This window comes from Zingiber officinale, chromosome 9A, assembly GCF_018446385.1.
Source record: "Zingiber officinale cultivar Zhangliang chromosome 9A, Zo_v1.1, whole genome shotgun sequence".
In the NCBI taxonomy this organism is placed as follows: domain Eukaryota; kingdom Viridiplantae; phylum Streptophyta; class Magnoliopsida; order Zingiberales; family Zingiberaceae; genus Zingiber; species Zingiber officinale.
Genome location: NC_056002.1, coordinates 120,145,478 through 120,165,816, shown reverse-complemented (window position 1 = coordinate 120,165,816; position 20,339 = coordinate 120,145,478). Strand labels below are relative to the sequence as shown.

The 20,339-nt window shown below is 40.1% G+C and overlaps 1 protein-coding gene and 1 long non-coding RNA gene across 2 annotated transcripts; one reads left to right on the top strand and one right to left on the bottom strand.

Annotated features, from left to right (window-relative positions):
• Positions 1-6,947: 6,947 nt before the first annotated feature.
• Positions 6,948-7,336, bottom strand: LOC122018846. The gene is made up of 2 exons (XR_006121926.1): positions 7,203-7,336; positions 6,948-6,982 (listed from the first exon to the last, which is right to left on the bottom strand). It is a non-coding gene; the product is annotated as an uncharacterized LOC122018846 (long non-coding RNA).
• A 10,893-nt stretch (positions 7,337-18,229) lies between these two features.
• LOC122019526 (glycosyl hydrolase 5 family protein-like) lies at positions 18,230-19,894 on the top strand. The gene is made up of 2 exons (XM_042576983.1): positions 18,230-18,577; positions 18,689-19,894. The coding sequence occupies exons 1-2, from the start codon at positions 18,338-18,340 to the stop codon at positions 19,892-19,894; spliced, it is 1,446 nt and encodes a 481-aa protein (XP_042432917.1). The 5' UTR covers positions 18,230-18,337.
• Positions 19,895-20,339: the final 445 nt, after the last annotated feature.

Below are 20,339 nucleotides of genomic sequence, written 5' to 3'. Positions count from 1 at the left end.
TAAATACAAGATTTTTATCTAGCATAACTAAAAGTTTTCGTGAAATTAGATTCTCTATAGTAGATTGTATTTACTAGGAGTTTAGAGTAATTTCTTATAGTCGCCAATGCTTGTTGCATTGTTGCTCTAAAGGAGTGTTCAATGTGACCAAAGGAACTCAGTTGGGAACCAAAACCTAAACTTGTCTCTATAACTTAAAAGAAACACGGGTTGAACCATATTTTCATCTAGTGCAATAGATAAATCAAAGATTGGAGGTAGCTTTATATATAAGATGCTTTTTACATACAAATTAATGCCTCAATGCTGTTGCTAATTACAATTTGTCCAAAATTTCTTTTTGTACTGTGATTGGACATCCTGATGCATTGCAATCAGATAATGTAATGATAATGCTATTTCAGCACTTGGAAAAAATATGCCAATTTTATCGTGATGGTATTGATGTACTGAAGGTATTGTTATTGCTCATATTTCTTTGTAAATTTTTTGTGTGTGCATTTCATGTGCTTTATGATTGTCAATTTTGTTGTTTGAAAACTTATCAAAATATTTCAATTTTCTTTTCTTTATAATTGTGTTGCCCTTTTTTTTGTTCTGGCATTTGGTAATTGTAATTAGCTAAAGCATCCAAAATTATGAACTTTTTGATTGCTACTAGATGATATTATTTAGGTTAGATAAGAACATATTATGCATTTTCTTTCAGTTTTCTGCGTGTATTGCATCTTAGCTATTTAAATTGCATCTCGCATATTTAAATCATTAACATTTCCTAATACTAAACAAGTGACATCTTAGATTGAATTCGCCATAGAGTTCTAAATATTGTTGGTTTTCAATTTTCCTTTTCTTAAGACTTTGTTACTTTTTCTATAAACGTTCTCTTTCCCTTCATTATTCTTGTACTGCAGAATACTAATGAAGCAAATTATTATTTTTTTTTAGTTTGATCAAGGGGACATTTATCAACTATTACTTCAATAACAGAGGGTTGCATGCACATTCATGTCTACACTAGAAATCAAGCTGGTTATATGTACTTTGATATGTGTGTATTTTTTATGAATAAATTCATGCAAATAATATTGTGTGTATTTTTTAATTTGAGTGAAGAATTTTTTTTCAATTGGTCTTATTTTTTTAGCATGTTTTTAATCTCCATGCAAGGGTGAGGTCATTGGAAGTGGACTTGGAGAAGCAGAAGGTGGTGGTGGTTGGAGACAACATCACTCCATTTGAAGTCCTCATTAGTGTATCAAGGGTTATGTTTAAAAAGTTGTGGCTGGACCCTTAGTTAATTGATTGCTTAGCAAGGATAATGTAAACAAAACCAAATGCAAACTTATTCTCTCTAGTATGTTTTATAGTAATTAAAAAATCATAGCATCAATCTATTTGAAATGCAAGCAAATTTATTGAAGTATTTCTTGATGAGGTTTTGAAATCATTATATCAATTTGTATCAGAAGAGGCAAAGCTTCCAACTAGCTATCCTTTGGAGAACTCTGAAATTGAGAAAGTTCCATTGCTGACTTCAATAGAGGTCGAATCTACTAGACATGAGAATGAAAAACTACAAGTATTTTACATATGTTTGTAAGAAGTATTGTATATATGTTTTTGAACTTCTAGCTTCCAACTTTTTTGCATATGCTAATCAATTAGTGATTGGTACTTTGTGGAACGATGAGCAACATCTTTGGACTTACCCACCACACATCACCTTTGATTCCTTACCTAGTTCTTCACCATAATTTTTGACCAAGGGAATGAACTCTTCATGTAGTCCAAATTATTTGAGATCGACTCCTTAATTTATTTCTACCTAGATTTCCATGTATCAACAACGTTTCTAGGAGGACAATATGAAGTTTGAACTACCTGATATGACTCACCAAAACTGCTTGTGGGAACTATATGTGCTACAATTTATTGCTTGTTTGAGATATTATTATCCTCCCTTTTTTCATCTTTTTCATTTGCATATTAGCTGTGAACTCTGGATGAGTTACATTTTTTTTGTTGTTTTGCTCTAACAGTCGTGTCCATTATATCCACATAATCTAGAGTAATTATTACTACTTATATTATCCTCTAATCTTAACACTGGACAAGTTTTTAAGAGTATTATAGCATAACTTAGAGAAACACAATTGCTAGGATTGAAGTTTTGCACAAGGTTTATGATTTTCTGTGCATTTACTCTCCTGCAATTTTGAATGTCTTAAGAAATAACTTCTTGTAGATTTTATTCCATTTGTATGATACAAATTGTTTACCAAGCTCTATGGTAGAACTGTTCTTGTTGCAATGTCTTGAAAACTATGAAGCATACTAAAGCTTAATTTCCCATTATTATTGTAAAATATCAAAAATGGGCGAATCACCATAAGGAAATTTTTAGGAATTTTCAAAAATTTTCTGAGAATTTTTCGGAGCCCGTATGGCTTAGGTTACAGGGATAAATATTGGGTCACGGGAAAGTCTATTTAGGCTACTTCATTTAAATGAGAAAAAGTTTGATTTTCTTATTATTTCTTTTTATTTTTCTATTTCTTTTTCCCTTTTTCCCCCCTCTCCCGAGCGTCGCCCGAATGTCGTCCTGTCACGGCGGCATCGGTTGATCCATCATCGGCCGAGCAAACTCCTCTTCCTTCCCGAGCCGCACTGCCGAGCTATTCCCATCTTCTTACCGCCGGCCAAGCTTCTTCCTCCCTCGGAGTCACCATTGGCCAAGGAGAGGTTCTGTGCCGAGCCTCCACCTTTCTTCTCTTTTCCCCGACGCTGACGCCACAAGGGAGTTGATCGCAGCCGAACCGCCTGTTCCCTAGCTGCCACTATTAGAGAGGTTCTGTTGGTTCTCCAACAGAGAGGAAGCTGCTGGCACTGAGTTGGGGTAAGTTATGGTTGAGATCAGATTGGTAGGAAGTGCAGTTTGCATTTTATATATAAGTTTGTAGAGATTAGGTGTTGATTTCAGTTGTGCTAATAGGAATGATTGTTCAGGGCAGTAGATTCATAGTAGCTCCGGCCACAGAGCTCCGACAGCAAGCACCTTCAGTTAGCATTCTCCGACAGTCACTTTCCAGCTGTGAGCCAACAAGGAAGTTTCCGACTTGGGTGAGTTTTGGAGTGACTATGCTTATCATAATTCTAATTAAAAGGAGAAATGATTAGGGTTGCTTATTCTAATGGATTAGGAGTTAGATGATCCAATTAGGATTTATAATTGGATTTGGATTTAGGTTAGCTTCTCGGGGATTTGATTTAGTTAATTAATTTATATGTAATTAGCTAAACCTGTATATCATGTTGTTACAGGACTGTGATTCGATACGGGCGTCTCGACATCGGATTTGATTTGATTCGATCTATATCGGAGGCGGGTACCTTGACTTATCTATTTTGATATGTCATGTTGGTATTCTTAGGAGATTTTAACAAGTAATAATAATTATATTTATATCTGCATCGGTATGTCACTATTTGTTTCCAAGCATGCTTTGTTTGTTACCTACCTGTTTTGCATATATGCCCTGTATATTATTTATGTTACAGAGGTAGTGGCATACCATGTCATATGATATATTTACCAGATTAGACATTTACCATGTCTGCCACATGTACCTAGATTTGATGATTTGATTCATGTATATTTGGTACATGTTCTTGGACGTAGATAAGATCGGGATTTTTATACTTAGTGTCATGCACAATATCGCATGATTGCATGTTGAGCCATTGACAGCTCCATTATTGTTGAGTACATCGCCGGTTACATAAATCTGCACACACCACCACTCATAGATTAGTGGTATGTCAGGCAGGGTGTGTGGCAGTTCTACTGTTAGACTCCGCTGGTTTGGTGACTCAGCGTGGTAGCCAACAAATAGTTCTGCTCTATTAGGTTCTGCTGGTCTGGTGACACAGCGTGGTAGCCGACAGATAATTTTGCTCTGTTTGGCTCCGTTGGTCCACTCATGGGTAGTCTAACGCAGCGTGGTAGCCGGTAGGGATCCCTCCTCTGGACTGGCTCAGGGAGATTTAAGCATTACATTCCCCCACTTATGATTTGGGGTAGGAGCATAGGTGTACTCCGACAGCATCCCGTCCACTCGGTCACTCAGGAGCAATGATGGCAGAATGTACAGTTGTCACAGTCCTACCCACTCAGTCTTACCATCGTGTGTGAGATGACTAACTGGCGGCAGGGTGTGTGGCAGTTCTGCTGTTAGGCTCCGCTGGTTTGGTGACTCAGCGTGGTAGCCAGCAAATAGTTCTGCTCTATTAGGTTCTGTTGGTCTGGTGACGCAGCGTGGTAGCTGGCAGATAATTTTGCTCTGTTTGGCTCCGTTGGTCCACTCATGGGTAGTGTAACGCAGCGTGGTAGCCGGTAGGGATCCCTCCTCTGGACTGGCTCAGGGAGATTAGAGCATTACATTCCCCCACTTATGATTTGGGGTAGGAGCATAGGTGTACTCTGACAGCATCCCGTCCACTCGGTCGCTCAGGAGCAATGATGGCAGAATGTACGATTGTCACAGTCCTACCCACTCAGTCTCACCATCGTGTGTGAAATGACTAACTGGCGTCAGGGGTGACCAGGACATGTCATGGGCATCATATGCATGATGCATTTATTGTTTGTGTTTGCTGCATTTTGTTGCTGCATATTGGATGGATGCGATGGTTGACTGGCGTCAGGGGTGACCAGGACATGTCATGGGCATCATATGCATGATGCATTTATTGTTTGTGTTTGATGCATTTTGTTGTTGCATATTGGATGGATGCATATGTTTGACATGCATACAAGGACATGAGGTATGTGGTCTGACGACCTTTATGTCAGGATAAGAGGCCCTAATGAGTACAGTTTGCTTTTAGTCCTTTTCTGTTATGCATTTCCAGCTTTTATCTAGGAGATTATACTCCATATTTATTGCTATTTGTTATAGTTTACTATGCATGTCAACTAGGTATCAGCTGAGTGTTGAACTCACCCCCGTTATTACTATTTTCAGGTTGAGGCTATTCAAGAGATTCCAATCGCTAGTCCCCCACCACTGCGCGTCGCAACGAGTTCGCACATTTTGGTTTTTCTTATTATGTTAGACTATGTTTTTAGACTTGTATCTTTTGGCACTTGGATCTTGTATGATCTCTTATTATCGATGGGTTTTCGTTGGATGTATGCTGGAGATTTGTCTTGTATGGGTGTAGTCGAATAGGATATCGGATTTGTGTTTTATGGGTGTAGTTGAGTAGGATATCGGATTTGTGTTTTATGGATGTAGTTGAGTAGGATATTTGAAATGATTATCTTATCGTTGCTTAGGTTAAGATTTTACTATTAAACTGCGTGAATGTTTGCTTATTTTTATTGTTATTGTTCCGATCGTGTTGGTCGAGGTATATGTGGCTCTGAGGACATTGTAGGAAGTTTCATTTTGTCATCCGTACAAGGAAAATACTTTCGAAATTTTTTCTGACAGAGACTACCTAGAACATGACAATTATTTTAATACTTCATTACTAGACTCCAACATACTGAATATCATAAGGTTATTTGACTAATTTCATTAATTTATTCTATTTTACATTTTTGCTTCTCAAAAAATGTAATATATCCTTGAGTGTTGACTTGAAATATATCTTTACAACTGGTCCTATTTATTTATTCATTATGCACTCCTTGTTGCTTATGTGACTCGCTCTTCAGGGATTTTAACAAACACCTTCAGCATTCCAGTGTATGTGCACTTTTAGTCTCTCATTAAAGCTGTTTATAAAAGAAAACCTATGTTATTTTCTTTGAGTTTTTGTCGGCAGGTGTTTTATTTTCTTATGTTTCACTTATTTTAGCTTAATCATAGTCCAATTGTTTTTTATCTCTAGATTTTTTTTGTGTGTTTTATTTTTGGATAGGGCATTGTTATTCCATAAGTCATCTCCATCTGCCTTTTTTATTATGTTCGATAATTGTTTACAAGAGGTGTCAGCATGATTAGATGGTCATGGCCTATTGTGCTTGAAATGTGAACTATGTTCCTTTTATATTCACGATTCTACACTAAACTTTTCTTATCTTTATTTTTTAAAATATTTTATTTCTAATAAATTTTCCTATGTAATATTGACTCAGCAGTGTCATGATAGTCATGCACATTTAGGTTCATTTTTGAAAGAGCGAAATATTATAATTATAAAAATAATCATTTCTAAGTTTATTTACAGCTACATGATGATCCCATAGGTCATCCAAGTTGATATATGATGGGATACTTATCACATGAGATCATGGAATCGAAACTCAGGATAGTCGGGGCATAAATCTCCGGTCCCTGTGCAACTCACCCCACCTATCACATGCTCGTTCAGGATGCTATGATTTACCTTCCTCGTGATGATTTTGGGTCGGGTGCAGCGGAGATACTGGGGACGAGCGATTTCACCTTTTGCCACATTTACAGCTGCATGATGATTCTAGCATAATGAGAACTAAAAATTTGTAACTTTTAGAAGGAAAATTCTCGTGTGTGACATTCCAAGAAAATATTGTATCATGGTATAGTTAGTTCATTGGAGGATCTTTTTTACCAAGCAGATTCCTTGAATGTAGTTAGTTTATTAAAGGATGGTATCTTAATATCATGGAGCCGTTCGAAAACTCGAGCATCATGTAGATTTGCCTTCAGGTTTGTCCTGTCCGAAAACAAAACCTCTTGTTCCATCCGGCATCCTTGGCCATTGAAGAGGCTTGTTCGCAAATGCATGGCCTACGCACGAGTAGCAAACAAAACACCATGAGCAAACAAAGAAGCTAAGATATAACTTGAAACCCAAGTAACCTAACACTAGCATTACCATTTTGTTGAAATTGTTGAGCTCTAGCATCACTGCAGAGGTTCTGTTTAATTCGACCTCTTCCTCGACCTATATGTCTATTCCTTGGAACACCTTTGCCCTGCTTGCCTTCCTACATAAAATGTAGAGTGATCTCAATGAGAGCCCCTCAATGTGAAGATCTTAAAAGAATAACCGCCGAATCTGTCAGTATATCTACTAGAGAGATAATTTTCCTATATTCGTGCAGTAGGCTGCCCTGTAGAAAGAGATGTCCTAGATTTTGAAGGAAACTCCTGCTTACTTTAATTTTCAAAATGTAATGTTGGTTTTCAAATAAAACTCAGAGTAACCTCTTTTAAAGCTAGCATCTCATGGTTCGCTATAGAAATTTTCTCCTGGTTTGCATTTGGTTCTTCAACATGAGCTCTACTGTTCTTCTCGTATGTCCTTTTGAGGCCTTTTAGAGCAAGCCCATGCTTCCTCTAAATTCCATCTTCTCGCTGAGCTGGAGCACGACAAGTGGTCAACTCACATCAGCGGTTTAGCTGTCCGGAGGGAGTCCGGGTGTCCGGACGTGGATAAACTTCAGGGATGAAGTTTCGACGAGAGCACATCATGTCAGCATGATCCAGGCGTCCGGGAGGGGATCCAGACACCCGGATGGGTCTATAAAAGGAGACTTCAATCAACAGCTCTAGGACATTAAGGCAAACAACTTCCGCTTCTGCGCGCTACTCTGAAAAGACATCTACGAGGCTCAAAAACTGCTTCGACGATGACTACACTACAGATCTGATTCTCCAAGTCGTTGATATCTTTTTATTGTTCAAGTTACTCATTCAATTGTAATCACTCTTGTAACTTTTCGAACTGATTAGTGATTGCCTAACGAAAGCACTCTCACATAAAGGCCTTAGAGTAAGAGTCGCCACAGGCTCTGAACCAAGTAAATCTTGGTCGTGTTAGTGTTGTCTTTTTGTGTCTGTTTTTTTTGTTGGATTTTTCGGGCCGCGAAAACTACTTTTTCGCGTCGCGGAAACCCCGAAAGCCCCTAGCCAACGGATCCATGCAAAGAAAAATTTTAAAAACAAATGAATACGAGTTTCTACCTAGATCTACACTTAGATCTACAAAAGAAAAGGTTATACCTTTGAAGCGAAGCCCTTCGCGTTCCCGCTCATCCAAATGGTGTCGGATCTCGAAGTTGTCAACATAGACAACTCTCTATATGTATCCACACAAACAAGTAGGTAGAGAAAAACCACACAAAAGGTGTGCTAGCACCTTTGGATGGTTCGGCCAAGAGAGGAGAGGGAGAGCAAAATTAGAGCAAGGAAGAAGATGAAGGAATGAATGAGATTAATTCACAAAATGAAAACTTATCAACCCATTCATGTGGCCGGCCACATTAAGAGGGTGTGTAACTCCCATGGAATGTCAAGAGTCACAACTCTTGGTAACTCCCATGAGGTGGCATCCCACTTAAGCAACCATGATGATGTGAAGCATCATCATTGGCCCACTCAATGCCAACTCACCAATGAGGTGGCATAAAGTCAAGTCAAACTTGACTCTTCATCTTCCTCTCAAGTCAAGTCAAACTTGACTTAATCTCTCTCATGGTTGATCTAATCCAACCATTTAATTCAAGCCAATTTAATATAATGAATCTAATTCATTTAATTAAATTGATTCAATGAGTCACAATCCAAATTAGACTCATTAAACACATGAATCAACTTGAGTCTAACTCAATTAGCCCAATTAGGATTACTCTTAATCCAATTTGATCCATCAAATGAATCTAATCCTCTTGGTTCATCATATGAACCTAATCTCCATCTAATTGTCCTTAGTGTGTGACCCTATAGGTTCTTGTAACGTTGGCAATGCCCCTAAAACCATTTAGGAGCATAAGTAATGAGCGGTATCTAGCAACACATCATTACTACCCAATGTTACAAGAATGTTGAGATTCAACATCACCTTTGTGACTACTAATTGTGACTCCTCACAAAATATGACAAGTGTCCTTCTATCCTAGACATCTAAATTGATCAATGCGAGGCATAGACCGTGTCATCCTCTAATCAATCTAAATCTTGAACTCCAAGTAGACTCACTCAATCAAATGAGCTCAATATCCTATATTGACTCATTTGGGCATGGTCATGCACTTCGTGGTCTCACTCTATCAAGAATATCGATGTCGCTCCCGTCATATAGGAGGGATAGATCCCATCTACATCACTCACATCCCTCTGCATAATTCGTTACATACCTAGTAATCGCCTTTATAGTCCACCCAGTTACGGGTGACGTTTGACGAAACCAAAGTACATAACTCCTTATGTAGGGAATCATGGTGACTTCAGGTCTAAGGACTAGTAGTCATACTAATAGCCACATGAGAAAGTATATGACACTCATATAACGATCCATGATACTTTCTCATGGCGGGTCATTCAGTATACATTCTCCAATGCATACCCATGTGTCAACTTGATATCTCTATATCCATGACTTGTGAGATCAAGTCATCGAGTTGACCTACATGCTAGTCTTATTGTATTAACATTGTCCCTGAATGTTAATACTCGACTAGTAATGATTAAGAGTAGTGTTCCCTATATCATCCCACTATCGATTCAACCAATCGATTGATACAGGTAAGAACCTTCTACTCAAGGACGTTATTATACTTAGTTTATTTGGCACCAATATAAGCAAGTATAATAACCAAAAACCAAATATCTTTATTTATATAGAATATGATACAACAAGTCCAAAAAAAATACAATCATCAAATGATTGGCTCTAGGGCTCTAGCTAACAATCTTCCACTAGCACTAGTGTCAATCAGTGTAGGCTCTAAGCCCCAATGACCTAGTGTGACCATCATGCTTCCTCTTTGCCAAAGTCTTGGTTAAGGGATCTGCGATGTTAGCCTATGTAGGTACTCTGCAAATCTTCACATCTCCTCTCTCGATGATCTCTCGAATGAGATGGAAGCGCCGTAGTATGTGTTTGGTCCGCTGGTGTGAGCGAGGTTCCTTCGCCTGTGCTATAGCTCCATTGTTGTCACAATAGAGCTCAATAGGGTCAGCAATGCTAGGAACCACCTCAAGTTCAGTGATGAATTTGCGAATCCAAACTGCCTCCTTTACTGCCTCTGATGCAGCAATGTACTCGGCTTCTGTTGTAGAATCAGTTACTGTGTCCTGCTTCGAACTCTTCCAGCTGACAGCACCACCATTAATGCAAAATACGAACTCTGACTGCGATCGGTAATCATCCTGATCGGTCTGGAAGCTGGCATCACTGTAACCCTTTACAGCTAGCTCATCATTGCCTCCATATATCAAGAAATATTCTTTAGTCCTTCTTAAGTACTTAAGAATATTCTTGACTGCTATCCAGTGACTTTCACCTGGATCTGACTGGTATCTGCTCGTCATGCTCAAAGCATACGAGACATCAGGTCGAGTACATAGCATGGCGTACATGATCGATCCTATGGCTGAGGCATAAGGGATCTGATCCATGCGGTCTCTCTCCTCTCTAGAAGAGGGACCTTGAGTCTTCGAAAGACTCATGCCATGTGACATCGGCAGAAATCCCTTCTTGGAGTTCTGCATGGCAAACCGTAAGAGTACCTTGTCAATGTATGTACTCTGACTTAGGCCAAAAAATCTCTTAGATCTATCTCTATAGATCTGTATCCCTAGAATGCGGGATGTCTCACCTAAGTCCTTCATTGAGAAGCAACTCCCTAGCCAGGTCTTGACAAACTGAAGCATAGGGATGTCCTTCCCAATGAGTAGTATGTCATCCACATACAATATGAGGAAGACAACTATATCCCCTACAACCTTCTTGTAGACACAAGGCTCATCTTCGTTCTTGATGAAACCAAACTGTTTGATTACATCATCGAATCGAAGATTCTAGCTCCGAGAAGCTTGCTTTAGTCCATAAATAGACCTATGCAGCTTGCATACTCTGCTAGTATGCTTTGGATCTACAAAACCCTCAGGTTGTGTCATGTACACATCCTCGAGTAGGTTTCCATTCAGAAACGTGGTTTTGACATCCATCTGTCATATCTCATAGTCATGGTAGGCTGCAATAGCAAGCATGATCCGAATAGACTTAAACATCGCTACTGGAGAAAAGGTTTCATCATAGTCAATACCATGAATCTGCTTGAAATCTTTAGCTACCAAGCAGCCCTTATAGATAAGTCCATCCATGTCAGTCTTTCTCTTAAAGACCCACTTACACCCAATGGGTTTTACCCCTTCAGGTGGATCAACCAAAGTCCATACTTGGTTGGTGTACATGGATTCCATCTCGGATCTCATGGCTTCTAGCCATTTCTGAGAATCTGGTCTCATCACAGCTTCCTGATAGGTGGTAGGCTCATCCTCTATGAGCACAACGTCATCATGGTCAGACAAGAGAAATAAGTATCTCTCAGGCTGACGACGTACCCTATCAGACCTGCGAAGAGGTAGGTCTACTTGAACTGGTTGTTGTTCCTCAACTCTTTGTGGAACAACATCATCCACAACACTTTGTGGTTCCAGTTCAACTTCCATCGAGGCTTCAGTGCTAGGATCCGCATCTTGAACTTCTTCAAGATTGAATGTACTCCCACTAGTCTTTCTAGAAACAAAGTCCCTTTCTAGAAAGACTCCAGTCTTTGCCACAACTATCTTGTGCTGACTGGGAATGTAGAAGTAATATCCCTTAGTTTCCTTGGGATATCCAATGAAATAGCACTTGTCGGATTTGGGTCCTAATTTATCTGAGACTTGACGTCGAACGGAAGCCTCACAACCCCAAATCCTCATGAAAGACACTTGGGCATCTCTCCCAGTCCATATCCTATATGGTGTCTTTATTACGGCCTTGGATGGAACTCGGTTGAGTATAAAAGCTGCCGTATCTAAAGCATAGCCCCAAAGGTATGTCGGAAGATCTGTGTGACTCATCATAGATCGTACCATATCTAATAAGGTACGATTCCTCCTTTCGGATACACCATTCCACTGTGGTGTTCCAGGAGGAGTGAGTTGGGATAGAATCTCACACTCAGCTAGATAGTCACGGAACTCATGGCTAAGGTATTCTCCACCTCGATCTGATCGAAGTATCTTAATACTCTTGCCAAGTTGGTTCTGTACTTCATTCTTGAATTCTTTGAACTTTTCAAAGGATTCAGACTTATGTGTCATCAAGTACACATAACCATATCTACTGAAGTCATCAGTAAATGTGATGAAGTACCTATAACCACCTCTAGCAGTGATATTGAAAGGGCCACATACATCACTATGTATAAGTCCTAACAAATCAGTCGCTCGCTCGCTGTGCCCACTAAAGGGAGTCTTGGTCATCTTGCCTCGTAGGCATGACTCGCATATCTCATATGATTCAAAATCAAATGAGTCCAGCAAACCATCCTTATGGAGCTGGGATAAGCGCTTGTCATTTATATGACCTAAGCGACAGTGCCAGAGATAGGTTTGGTTCAGGTCATTTGACTTGAACCTCTTGGTATTTATGTTATAGATAGGGCTTTCAAGGTCTAGAATATAGAGTCTGTTTATCAGAGGTGCACTACAATAGAACATATCGTTAAAATAGACGGAACAACATTTGTTCTTTATTGTAAACGAGAAACCTTTCTTGTCCAAACAAGAAACTGATATAATGTTCTTAGTTAATGCAGGCACATAACAACAATCGACTAACTCTAGTACAAGTCCAGAGGGCAGAGATAGAAAGTAAGTCCCTACAGCAACAGCAGCAACCCGTGCTCCATTGTCTACTCGTAGGTCCACCTCGCCCTTTGTCAATGCCCTACTATTTCTCAGCGCCTGCACATCAGTACAAATGTGAGAAGCACATCCAGTATCTAATACCCATGATGTAGAAATAGATAGATTGACTTCTATAACATATATACCTGAAGTGGAAGTCTCACTTCGCTTCTTCTTAAGATCCTCCAAGTATACCTTGCAGTTCCTCTTCCAGTGCCCGGTCTGACCGTAGTGGAAGCAGGTAGCATCCTTGGCGACCCCTCCTTTAGGCTTCAGTGTCTTGCCTTTGCCCTTGGCTTGGGACTTTCCCTTGCCTTTGAGTTTGCCCTTGCCCTTATGTTTCTGAACCATCAGAACAGTGTTGGGCTTAGCCTTCTTAAGGTTCAGCTCAGTAGTTCGCAACATACTAAGCAGCTCGGGCAGTGGCTTGTCAATCTCGTTCATATTGTAGTTTAGAACGAATTGACTGTAGCTATTCAGTAAGGATTGCAAGATCAGGTCAGTGGCCAGCTCTTGGCCAAGTGGGAACCCTAACCTTTGTAGGTTCTCTATGTACCCAATCATTTTGAGTACATATGGGCCTACAGGAGCCCCGTCTGACATCTTGCACTGAAACAGTGCTCTTGAGATCTCAAATCTCTCATGCCTCGCTTGACCTTGATACAGTTGACAAAGATGTTCAACCATATCGTAAGCGCCCATTAACTCGTGTTGCTTCTGAAGCTCAGAGTTCATGGTCGCGAGCATTAGACAAGACACATCTAATGCGTCATCTTGATGCTTCTTGAAAGCATCTCGGTCAGCTCACGGGGCAGTGGCAGGAGGAGCCTCCAGAATGGGCTGCTCCAGAACGTACAGTTTACGTTCTTGAGTGAGAGCTATTCTTAGGTTTCTGTACCAGTCCAGGAAGTTTGCTCCGTTGAGCTTGTCCTTCTCGAGGACAAATCGCAGGGAGAAGGTGTTCGTATTCGACGTCATGGTAATCTACAACAGAAATAAATGCATAAATAAGTATCATATTCTTAATCATTTAATTAGGCCTTTAACTAAATGATGCTCCCACTGAATTCTATAATTCATGTGGGATAAGATCCACATCATACTAACCCTTGAGTTAGCTTTGGCTAATACGCCCAAGACTTAGTATGATCTGTAGGTAACGATTACCAATTACATCTCTATGCAACTCTTGTTTATAGGATCAAAATCCGTATTTATATTAAAACTCGAGTTAGCTTTGGCTAATACGCCCAAGAGTTAATATAAACGTGATTTTGACCTATCTACCAACCATTGGATAATGCCTATAGTTAAACTCGATCCAATTGAGTTAACTAGTTACTCAATCTAATTGAGTTGTACTCACCCATGCGTTGATAGGCGGGACCAAAATTGTCCCTCCGTACCCTACCAAGATAGTATGTGTTGCTCTGCTTTGGCAGATTCAACAACGACATGCGATCGAGGTAGTGGTAGGTATCACGGCATGGTAGGCATTACGAGTTGACGCAATTTAGATCTAATCTAAACGATGATGCGTATCATATACTCGATAGATCTAATCTAATCGAAGGGTGCATCATGTGCACGACTTAGATCTAATTTAATCGTTAAGCACTAATTAATTACTTAATTAACTAGCATGCATCACATACACACAAAAGCAATTAATTAAATAATTTTGTGATTATGTCATGGCCCTACTACGATCTTCTCAAGCCAATGAGAAGATCGGATGGTCAACCTAAGGTCAACAGCTTCTCAAGCTCCTTCCTTTAACCACCTCGTGTTGCTCGCGCCCTCCTCGTAACTCCGTCTCGAGTGGACCTTCCACCGCTTCAAAATTTACATTACATTTTGAAACTCGAGTTACATTCGAGTCTAAATCTAATTTACAACAAGAATAAAAGAGAAAGGCACGACGCGCAGGTCGTGAAAAAAAAATAAAATACAACACGCACATCACATCACGACACGCAGGCCGTATTATGAATTACAACACGAATTATCCAATCGAATTGGGTCTTTGGGCCATGACTATCACAAAAATAATATATAATTCAAAATTATATATTTCTATAATTTTCTATAATTTTTCTATAATTTTTACAATTTTTTTTACGATTACAATTTCCCGGTGGTTCCGTTTAGCGGTTTTCGGGCGCAATCGCGGAACGAATCCCCTTGCGGGGCCAGGGGCAGCGCCTCTACCCGCGATCTAACCATCGCGAGGGTTCCATTGCGATCTAACAGCGCCTTAGCCCGCTGTCCCAAAAAGTTTTGGGGTGAAACTTGGCCGTTTTGGAAAATTCTTCTCGGTAGTCGAAGCCTACAAGTATCGAAACACTTGTGCTTCGCTTCTACAAGAAAAATACCCATAAAAACTATAAAAATCATAAATTTACAGAATATTACAAAACTGAAAAGTTTTCATAAAACACAAAATAAACTCGTATTCGTCTTCGCACGTGGCTCTGATACCACTGTTGGGTTTTTCGGGCCGCGAAACTATTTTTTCGCGTCGCGAAAACCCCGAAAGCCCCTAGCCAAAGGATCCGTGCAAAGAAAAATTTTTAAAAAAAACGAATACGAGTTTCTACCTAGATCTACACTTAGATCTACAAAAGAAAAGGTTATACCTTTGAAGCGAAGCCCTTCGCGTTCCCGCTCGTCCAAATAGTGTCGGATCTCGAAGTTGTCAACGTAGACAACTCTCTATATGTATCCACACAAACAAGTAGGTGAAGAAAAACCACACAAAAGGTGTGCTAGCACCTTTGGATGGTTCGGCCAAGAGAGGAGAGGGAGAGCAAAATTAGAGCAAGGAAGAAGATGAAGGAATGAATGAGATTAATTCACAAAATGAAAACTTATCAACCCATTCATGTGGCCGGCCACATTAAGAGGGTGTGTAACTCCCATGGAATGCCAAGAGTCACAATTCTTGGTAAGTCCCATGAGGTGGCATCCCACTTAAGCAACCATGATGATGTGGAGCATCATCATTGGCCCACTCAATGCCAACTCACCAATGAGGTGGCATAAAGTCAAGTCAAACTTGACTCTTCATCTTCCTCTCAAGTCAAGTCAAACTTGACTTAATCTCTCTCATGGTTGATCTAATCCAACCATTTAATTCAAGCCAATTTAATATAATGAATCTAATTCATTTAATTAAATTGATTCAATGAGTCATAATCCAAATTAGACTCATTAAACACATGAATCAACTAACTCAATTAGCCCAATTAGGATTACTCTTAATCCAATTTGATTCATCAAATGAATCTAATCCTCTTGGTTCATCATATGAACCTAATCTCCATATAATTGTCCTTAGTGTGTGACCCTATAGGTTCTTGTAACGTTGGCAATGCCCCTAAAACCATTTAGGAGCATAAGTAATGAGCGGTATCTAGCAACACATCATTACTACCCAATGTTACAAGAATGTTGAGATCCAACATCACCTTTGTGACTACTAATTGTGACTCCTCACAAAATATGACAAGTGTCCTTCTATCCTAGACATCTAAATTGATCAATGCGAGGCATAGACCGTGTCATCCTCTAATCAATCTAAATCTTGAACTCCAAGTAGACTCACTCAATCAAATAAGCTCAATATCCTATATTGACTCATTTGGGCATGGTCATGCACTTCGTGGTCTCACTCTATCAAGAATATCGATGTCGCTCCCGTCATATAGGAGGAATAGATCCCATCTACATCACTCACATCCCTCTGCATAATTCGTTACATACCCAGTAATCGCCTTTATAGTCCACCCAGTTATGGGTGACGTTTGACGAAACCAAAGTACATAACTCCTTATGTAGGGAACCATGGTGACTTCAGGTCTAAGGACTAGTATTCATACTAATAGTCACATGAGAAAGTATATGACACTCATATAACGATCCATGATACTTTCTCATGGCGGGTCATTCAGTATACATTCTCCAATGCATACCCATGTGTCAACTTGATATCTCTATATCCATGACTTGTGAGATCAAGTCATCGAGTTGACCTACATGCTAGTCTTATTGTATTAAAATTGTCCCTGAATGTTAATATTCAACTAGGAATGATTAAGAGTAGTGTTCCCTATATCATCCCACTATTGATTCAACCAATCGATTGATATAGGTAAGAACCTTCTACTCAAGGACGTTATTATACTTAGTTTATTTGGCACCAATACAAGCAAGTATAATACCAAAAACCAAATGCCTTTATTTATATAGAATATGATACAACAAGTCCAAAAAAAAATACAATCATCAAATGATTAGCTCTAGGGCTCTAGCTAACATTCTTTTTGTCTCTTTCTTTATTTCACCGCCGCTTGTCTCTTTGAGTTTTAAACAAACGTGAAAGCTACGAGTACTATTACCCCCCCCCCTCTCCCTAACGCTTTCGATCTTACATATGATATACATTAAACAGAAATAAATTAGACGTAAAAATAGAGCCAACACCAGCTAAAGACATGAGAGAATCATCAGCGGTCATGACTAACATAGAAGATGATAAATTTATAGATATAAAAGAATTGACATTAGACAACATATGATGCGAAGCCCAAGAATCAAGGATTCAGATAGGGGAATGTATACCTGAGATACCACTAGATGGCAAACCTATGTAAGGCATGGCATGTGGCTGAGATGTAAGGAACTTTTGATATTATTTGGTAAGAGTAGCGGTTATGGAATTGGATGATTGAGTCACTCTAGAGTCTGTAAGAAGAACTACTACTGTAATGTTGGGTGCTCCAGTTTTAAGAAATCATTGTTGTGGTTGATTACCAAATTTCCATGGAGATGATAAAATCAATAGTCACATTTTTTTATCGTCGGGTGGACTTAAAAAACTCAAAATTTGATCTCCACCTTTAAAAATGTAGAAATATTTTCTCAAAGTTTCAAGGTCATCTAATGGTTGAAACTCAAGAAAATATAATTCTTCTATAGCCGTCCCAAAGAATTTTGAAAATAAAATTATTCCATGGTTTATCAAGAGAGAAGATGAGGAGATGGATTGATTCTGATACCCTGAGAACAAAACAAAAAATACAAATATAGTGTAAAAGCAAACATAAAATAAAAAAGAGAAAGAGGTATGGGTAAAAGGAAGCTAGTAAATTATATTGTTAAAAATTTAGATTTATAAAAGAAAAGAAAATATAAATAAATAATAAAATAATAATTATTTATTTATTTATTTCTATATAATAATAACTTATCATATATTAATAGGACGACAGAGCAGGTAAATAATCCTTAACATATTAGCAAATAGCTAGAGTATAATTAACTCCTTACTGTTCTTAGTTGACCTTACCGTTTTTAGATTTTTAGTTTTTAATCTTTGTCTTTATCATTATATTTGTCTTTATCTTCCTCTGTCAATATCTGTGTATAAATAGAGACAGAAATGGCGCTGATGAAACACGAGACAGCCAGGCAAGAGGAGGGAAAGGAAAATGGAATCTTCACTAGTCCTTATTCCTCTGTTATTGTGTTTCATTGTCCAGGCGGCGGCGGCTGCGGCTTATCCGCTATCAACGTCAGGGCGGTGGATCGTCGACGCTGGCTCCGGCAAGCGCGTGAAGCTGGCGTGCGTGAACTGGCCGTCTCACCTGGAGCCGATGGTGGCAGAGGGGCTATCGAAGCGGCCTCTGGACGAGATATCGAAAGCAATAGGAACTATGGGGTTCAACTGCGTCCGATTCACCTGGCCGACGTTCCTCGCAACTAACCACTCCCTCGCCAACCTCACCGTCCGACAGTCCTTCGAGCGACTCAGCGCCCTGAATTCCACCGATATCTCATTAATCGAACGCCACAATCCAGCTCTCATCGACCTCCCTCTCATCGAAGCTTATCAGGTGACCAATCAGTTATCTCCTCGCGCGATCTGTTTCCTTTAAATTATACATATTATAGATATATATATATATCTCAGACTCCGGTAGATAAATGCAATGATAATAATGCAGGCTGTAGTTTCAAATCTTGGAGACAACAATGTGATGGTGATATTGGACAACCACATAAGCAAGCCAGGGTGGTGCTGCAAGAAAACCGACGGTAATGGCTTCTTCGGAGACACCTACTTCGACCCGAACGTGTGGTTGGAAGGCCTACACAACATGGCCACTCTATTCAGATCGCATAAGAACGTGATCGGGATGAGCTTGAGGAACGAGCTGAGAGGACCGAGACAAAACGTGGAAGATTGGTTTAAGTACATGGAGATGGGAGCCGAGGCAGTGCATGCGGCCAACAAGGACGTGCTCGTCATCCTCTCCGGCCTTAGCTTTGACATCGACCTCGGCTTCCTGTCCACCAGGCAAGTGAAAGTGAGCTTTTCTAGCAAACTCGTGTTCGAGGTACACTGGTACTCCTTCTCCGACGGCCAGGCGTGGGGCAACGGCAACCCCAACGACGTCTGTGGGAGGATCTCCGGCAGCGTCACCAACAAGGCCGGCTTCCTGCTCGACCGCCAGTTTCCTCTGTTCCTTAGTGAGTTTGGGATTGACCAGAGGGGAGTGAATGAGAGGGACAACCGATATTTCAGCTGCGCCTTGGCATATGCTGCAGACAAGGACTTGGATTGGGCACTATGGACGTTGCAAGGGAGTTATTATCTCAGGGAAGGCGTCGTGGAGTTGGAGGAGACGTATGGCCTTCTCTCATTGAACTGGGCTACAGTTCGGAACCCAACCCAGTTGCAGAGGGTCCGAGCCATACAGCAACCTTTTCGAGGTCCAGGTTTCTCTGATGTTCCACCCTACAAGATTATCTTCCATCCCTTGACCGGCCACTGCGTCACACTCGACTCCTCTCGACGTCTCACCCTTGCAATAGGCCCTTGCAGCCAAAGGTGGAACTTCAATGACGACCAAACTTTGTCCCTGACGACAGGTTCAACGTCTTCCTGCATCACCGCCGTCGGGCTCGGGATGCCCGTCGCGTTGGCAGAATGCCACCGTGTGACGAGCTCCAAGTGGGCCCTTTTGTCCTCCTCTCACATGCACGTGTCCACCAAAGTTGCCGGCGGCAATGCTACTGTGTGCTTGGATGTCGGCCGCGACGGCAGGAGCTTGATCACGAATCCTTGCCGGTGCTTGGGTGGGGATGCGAGGTGTGACCCCGAGGGCCAGTGGTTTAAATTGGTCACCTCCTCCAGACTTATTAATTAATTGATCAATGCTGATCCGTGTGGAGACCGATTATAAAATTGTGTCATTTCTAATTTAAATTAATGGTTTCAATGTAATTCGATTATTTATGATTCCATTTTATAAAATAAATGGTTAAACTGATCATGTTTGAGGTACGGCGTCAGAAGTGAAATTAGTAAAATCTTAAATATATGTCATTTGGATAACACTGGGTATTAGTAACGTGAAAAGTTAAATTAATACGATAGCTCCACTGACAGCCCGGTGGTTGAAACGTGAAGTGTTTAGTGTATATGATTTTGGATTCAAAACGTTTGTATGTATCTAGCGCTATAGTCTGTCACATGACGTGGCATTATGAATATAATTAAGTATGAAGGAAAAATTATGTGTTATCCTTGTGATTCTTCTACAGGGAAACATCTTGATATTGTATTTCTCTTGTTTATAATGGAACTACGTA